General features: G+C 45.3%; 1 protein-coding gene across 1 annotated transcript in view; it reads left to right on the top strand.

Annotated features, from left to right (window-relative positions):
- Positions 1-5,731, top strand: part of TNC (tenascin C) — a 32,138-nt gene extending 26,407 nt beyond the window's left edge. Inside the window, exons 19-25 of the mRNA XM_015827918.1 lie at positions 122-252; positions 1,263-1,395; positions 2,783-2,934; positions 3,244-3,340; positions 4,034-4,195; positions 5,085-5,248; positions 5,621-5,731. Of these exons, the coding sequence (XP_015683404.1) occupies positions 122-252; positions 1,263-1,395; positions 2,783-2,934; positions 3,244-3,340; positions 4,034-4,195; positions 5,085-5,248; positions 5,621-5,731 (950 nt within the window). The remainder of the gene's footprint in view (positions 1-121; positions 253-1,262; positions 1,396-2,782; positions 2,935-3,243; positions 3,341-4,033; positions 4,196-5,084; positions 5,249-5,620) is intronic.
- The last annotated feature ends 800 nt before the right edge of the window (positions 5,732-6,531 follow it).

Below are 6,531 nucleotides of genomic sequence, written 5' to 3'. Positions count from 1 at the left end.
GATGGATGGATGGATGGATGGATGGATGGATGGATGGATGGATGGACGGATGGATAGATGAGAGATTTGTGCTGATGGAGTTCCATCAAGCTGACTCCTGTAAACCGTCTCACAATATTAGGTCCAGATGCTCCCAAAGCTCTGACTGCTTCTGATGTCCAGTTTGAAACAGCCCTGCTCTCGTGGAAGCCACCCCAGGCATCTATCACAGGCTACCTCCTGATCTACGAAGCTGCTGATGGCAAAGTCAAGGTAACGGTTTAGGTCCAGAATTGGTCCTTTCTTACACGCAACATCATCTCTGCTCTGTTGGTAGCATTTAAAGGACTTTCTCCTTATTCTTCCATTTCCCAGTGGCTAGACTGGGAAGTCAAGGGACAAAAGGGAAGACATGATGTTGTCAAGAAAAAAACTGCATGGGTGGAAGGATTGGAAGTTAAACTCAACTCAAGGGCGTTTTTATTTTAGACGGACTTGTAAGAAGTTCAGGTCTGCTGGAAAATAGTCCATCTATCAATTCAATGCAGTCATTTTCATAGAGGTAGATCTATGTATTTGATAAGCTCCAACAAGTCATGGGCATGCTAAATCAGGCATACCAGAAGTGTTTTGGACACGGTACATTCATGTGAAATTTTTGGACAAGTACTGTTCCTAGAGAAGGAGTAGGGATGACATGATAGCAGTGTTCCAATATCTCAGGGGTTGCCACAAAGAAGAGGGAGTCAAGCTATTCTCCAAAGCATCAGAAGGCAGGACAAGAAGCAACAGATGGAAACTCATCAAAGGGAGAAGCAACCTAGAACTAAGGAGGAATTTCCTGACAGTTAGAACAATTAATCAGTCGAACAAGTTGCCTCCAGAAGTTGTGAATGCTCCAACACTGGAAGTTTTTTAAGAAGAGATTGGACAGCCATTTGTCTGAAATGGTATAGGGTTTCCTGCCTGAGCAGGGGGTTGGACTAGAAGACCTCCAAGGTCCCTTCCAACTCTGTTATTCTATTCTATTCTATTCTATTCTATTCTATTCTATTCTATTCTATTCTACTCTACCCTACCCTACCCTACCCTACCCTACCATACCCTACCCTACCCTACCCTACTCTACTCTAGATCCAAAGATGGGAATGACGTAAAGCTGGGAGACAATTACAGCCCGAATTTCATCAGTCTTCGGAACCGTTTTCTTAAAGTTGTATGAATTATTCAACCAGCGTCCATCTTCATTCTTTCTTGGTCTTCTACTTTTATATCTCTGGCAGGAAGTGGTCCTGGGGCCCGAATCGACTTCTTATAGCCTGGTGGACTTGAGTTCATCCACTTTGTACACAGCAAATCTTCAGGCACTGTTCCACACGTTGAAGAGCAACTTCATCCAAACCACGTTCACCACAAGTAAGGGATGGGCTTTTCCAAAGAAAGTCGTAGGGCAATTCCATTTAGGGAGGGGAGGGAGAGGAAGAAGGATAAATTAAAAGCAAAAAAAAAGAAGGAAAAGAAGGAGATAGAAAATGATGAGATGAGATGAAATGAAATTTGCTATTCAAAAATCTTGGCAGCCTCTGAAGGAGTGGGGTGTGATAGAATACAATTCCTTCTTTTCTGTGATTATTGTGTTGTACGGGAAGCATGATTTGGTGCTCATGGAAGACATAGGCAGACATTATGCAAAGAAAATCCCCCCCTTCCCCATTGCCATAAATCTGGAATGATATATTACTCTTTGCAAAAGGACAGCGAAGCATAACACCGTTTTATAACGGGCCAGGGAAAAAAATGAAATAAGCTGGGAGGGACAGAACTGCATTCCACACCCCCTCCACTGACCACAGCCCCCAGGTCTAGCTTTCTTTCTTTTTTTAATCCTAATGGTTGTAATTCAAAGATTGTGTGAAGAGAGGGAAGAGACAGAGAACGTCAATAGGGAGAAGGAGGAGGAGGAGGGGAGGAGAAGGAGAAGGTAAAAGAGGAGGAGAAGGAGAAGGAGGAGAAGGTAAAAGAGGAGGAGAAGGTAAAAGAAGAGGAGGAGGAGGGGAAGGTAAAAGAGGAGGAGGAGAAGGAAAAGGAGGGGAAGGTAAAAGAGGGGGAGAAGGGGGGAAAGGTAAAAGAGGGGGAGAAGGAGAAGGTAAAAGGAGGAGGAGGAGGGGAAGGTAAAAGGAGGAGAAGGAGAAGAAGGTAAAAGGAGGAGGAGAAGGAGAAGGAGGAGAAAGTAAAAGAGGAGAAGGTAAAAGAGGAAGAGGAGAGAAGGAGGAGAAGGTAAAAGAGGAGGAGGAGGAGGAGAAGGAGGAGAAGGTAAAAGGAGAAGGAGAAGGAGGAGAAGGTAAAAGGAGGAGAAGGAGGAGAAGGAGGAGAAAGTAAAAGAGGAGAAGGTAAAAGAGGAAGAGGAGAGAAGGAGGAGAAGGTAAAAGAGGAGGAGGAGGAGAAGGAGGAGAAGGTAAAAGGAGAAGGAGAAGGAGGAGAAGGTAAAAGGAGGAGAAGAAGGAGAAGGAGGAAAAAGTAAAAGAGGAGGAGAAGGTAAAAGGAGGAGGAGGAGGAGGAGAAGAAGGTAAAAGAGGAGGAGGAGGAGGAGAAGGAGGAGGAGAAAGTAAAAGAGGAGGAGGAGAAAGTAAAAGAGGAGGAGGAGAAGGAGGAGAAAGTAAAAGAGGAGGAGGGGAAGGAGGGGAAGGTAAAAGAGGATGAAGAGGAGGAGGAGGAGAATGAGAAGGAGGGGAAGGTAAAAGAGGAGGAGGAGGCACATGTCCTCTTCGGCAACACATCCTGACTTCCCTTCCCTTGTCTGCAGCTGGACTCCTCTACCCTTTCCCCAGAGACTGCTCCCAAGCTCTGCTGAATGGAGAAATCGCTTCTGGACTCTACACCATTTATCTCAACGGCAATCAGTCTCAGCCCCTGGAAGTGTACTGCGACATGAGTTCTGACGGAGGCGGGTGGATTGTACGTACTGTATTTCTCTCTTTGGCTTCTTCCTCCCTTCTTAAAGTGGTTTTTTTGTTTGTGTGTGTGTGTGTGATTTGCACCGGTGCATGGAGAAACCTAAGAAATGGCAGAAGCTTCTCCTATGCTTCAGAGGAACTCCTGCCGTACCTTAGCTTCTCACCTTGGATGTCTTTCCTAACCGTTCGCAAGACTTTAGAGAGCAACCCCATAGTAAGGAAGGTTAAGGGAGTTGTGCTGGGTAGTGTCCAGCTCAGATCCTGTTTACCGTTCTCTAAAATGACCCTACTTGCATTGGGATTCCCCCAGGTCTTTCTGAGGAGGCAGAATGGCGAAGTAAACTTCTACCAGAACTGGAGGACTTACGAGAGTGGTTTTGGAGATCCCAACAATGAATTCTGGCTAGGTAGGTGGCTACAAAGTTTACTGAGTCCATCAGGATCTGTTGGTTCTGCTAAATGAATATGCAGGACTTCAAACTCCTGTAGGCTTCGCTAGAACGGTAACATCCAGTACGGTTTCCCACCGTGACGTCACTCCTATCAAGTCACTTCTACCAAGCTTACTCGTTTCCAAAACCACGTTATCAACCGTTATCAACTGGGGATGGGAAGCAGATAATTCAATTACAGTTTCATTCATCTCTAACCTGTGGCTATGCAGACTAAAACCCATAACACATCAAGTCCAAAATGTTGGTGGGCCCCATAAACACAGGGGGGGGGGATTTCAGCTGGCTGAGGAATTCTGGGAGTTGAAGTCCACAAGTCATAAAAGGGCCAAGTTTGAAGACCCCTGGTCTAAACCCACTACAATGAAGGTCAATAGATTAAGCTACACTCGTTAGATAGTTTGTGCCACCACTTAAACACAAACATTACGCCACGTTTTTTTTGGGCAATGGATCCGTGAAGGTTGCGACGAGCAGTCCGTTCTATTGCAGATTATGAATGTTTTTTTAAAAAAAACCTCTGTCAGATGAATGTTTGAGTTCAAATGTGTGTTTTCCTAAAACTCTTAAAGAGTTGAAGGCAAGTTACACAAAGATGGCCATTGGACAATCTCCAACCATTTAGCTGTTGGCTTTTTGTTTTCGCAGGGCTGGACAAGCTTCACAAAATCACTTCCCAAGGCCCGTATGAGCTGAGGGTAGATCTGCGCGATCGTGGAGAGACTGCCTATGCTCTCTACAACAAGTTTACTGTGGGTGATGCCAGGACACGCTATCGGCTGAAAGTAGATGGCTACAGTGGCAATGCAGGTAGCTCCCTCTGTTTGTTTTGTGAAAAGTAGGATTGGCAGCCATTTCTCTGGGGTCCTCGGTGCTCTCTGAGCTGGGTGGTTTTCTTGCTGACGTTTCATGACCCAACTCGGTAACATCGTCAGTGCTGGAAGAGAGTTAGGTTTGTGAGGAGGAGGACTGTGGAGTCCTTGGTGCTCTCTGAGTTTGGTGGTTTTCTTGCTGATGTTTCACGACCCAAACTAGGTCATATCATCAGTGTCCCACCAGTGCATCATTAGCATTGGTGATGTTACCTAGTTGGGTCATGAAACATCTGCAAGAAAACCACCCAGCCCAGAGAGCATCGAAGACCCCACAGTCCTCCTCCTCCTCCTCCTCCACCTCCTCCTCCTCCTCCTTCTCTTTCTCCTCCTCTTCCTCCCTACAAACCCTTCTAGCACTGATGATGATGATGTTACCTAGTTGGGTCATGAAACATCTGCAAGAAAACAATCATGCTCAGAGAGCTCCCAGAACCGTATAATCATCATCATCATCATCATCATCATCATCATCTTCTTCTTCTTCTTCTTCTTCTTCTTCTTCTTCTTCTTCTTCTTCTTCTTCTTCTTCTTCTTCTTCTTCTTCTTCTTCCTCCTCCTCCTCCTCCTCCTCCTCCTCCTCCTCCTCCTCCTCTTCCTCCCTTCTGCAAACCCCATTCCCTTCTAACACTGGTGATGTTACCTAGTTGGGTCATGAAACATCTGCAGGAAACCCTGAGCTGCAAATACTCTCTTTGGCTAGCTGCTTCTGTCTTTTGTACTGAAAATCCGGTGCTCCGTGGCCATAATAGTAATAATAATCCTGAACAGTAATACGACTATCCTTATTTACGTGTCAAAACTATTCCCCTCTTCCCATCCTCTAGGTGATTCCATGAGTTACCACAACGTACGAGCGTTCTCCACCTTTGACAAGGACCACGACTCCGCCATCACAAATTGTGCCTTATCGTACAAAGGGGCGTTCTGGTACAAAAACTGCCATCGGGTCAACCTTATGGGTCGGTACGGAGACAACAGCCACAGCCAGGTAAGTAGTTCTGGTTGAGTCAATTGGCCTCCATTAGCATAGAAGATTAGATTAGATTAGATTAGATTAGATTAGATTAGATTAGATTAGATTAGATTAGATTAGATTAGATTAGAACAGAACAGAAGAGTAGAGTAGAGTAGAGTAGAGTAGAGTAGGAGTAGAGTAGAGTAGGAGAGGAGAGGAGAGGAGAGGAGAGGAGAAGAGAAGAGAAGAGAAGAGAAGAGAAGAGAAGAGAAGAGAAGAGAAGAGAAGAGATTCTCCTTCATTGATGAACCAAATTAAAATACAATTAGTCGGCTATTTGCAAAAATATCCACATCGCCTCCCTTCCTCGGAGTTCACAGCATGGCTTTCTGTCTTTTTTTGCAGGGCGTCAACTGGTTCCACTGGAAAGGCCACGAGCATTCGATTGCCTTTGCGGAGATGAAAGTCCGACCTTCCAGTTTTAGGAACTTAGAAGGAAGGCAGAAGAGAGCATAAAGGATCTTTTTTTCTTCTTCTTCTTTTTCTTTTTCTTTTTTGGCATTGACCGAGGGGGAAAAAAAAAAAAAACCAGAACAAAAAGGGTGGGGGAAAAAAATAGAGCCTTTCTCCCCACCCCACCCAGAAAAAAAATTGAGAAGAGAGAGCGATTGGCGACGAAGCTGGGAACGTGTACCAAAGCATCCGTGTTGTTGTGAGCGCTTACTCTGGGGCTCCCTTTGACCAGTTCTTATTTTTTGGGGTATGGGGTGTGGGGTGTGGGGTGGGAAGGCCTTGTTCGAAACGTGGCATGCTCGTTGGAGCGTTCTTTTTCCTTGTCCATAGATGGCTTTCTTTGCACCAAAGAAGATAATCTTGGAAGGGGAGGGAGGGAAGGAACTATTTCTTCACAGGACTTTTTGTTTTTCTCAGTGGGCTTTTTGTTGACTTGAAACTTGGTGGCTCAGAGGAACAGTAGCTGAAGCTGGGGAAATGAAGGACTTTCTTTCTTTCTTTCCTTCCTTCCTTCCTTCCTTCTTCCTTCCTTTCCTTCCTTCCTTCCTTCCTTCCTTTCTTTCTTTCATATCCCTTCCTTTCTTCCTTCTCTCATTCCTGTCTCCTTCCTTCCTCCATATCCCTTCCTCTCATTCCTGTCTTCCTTCCTTTCTTTCTTCTCTCATTCCTGTCTCCTTCCTTTCTTCCTTCTCTCATTCCTGTCTCCTTCCTTCCTCCATATCCCTTCCTTCCTTCTCTCATTCCTGTCTCCTTCCTTCCTTTTTTCTTTCCTTTCTCTTTCTCTTTCTCTTTCTCTTCTTTCT

Source organism: Protobothrops mucrosquamatus, unplaced genomic scaffold, assembly GCF_001527695.2.
Source record: "Protobothrops mucrosquamatus isolate PMUCROS unplaced genomic scaffold, P.Mucros_1.0 scaffold4063, whole genome shotgun sequence".
Taxonomy (NCBI): Eukaryota; Metazoa; Chordata; class Lepidosauria; order Squamata; family Viperidae; genus Protobothrops; species Protobothrops mucrosquamatus.
Note: the sequence above shows the minus strand (reverse complement) of the source record. Positions and strands in the feature narration are given on the sequence as shown.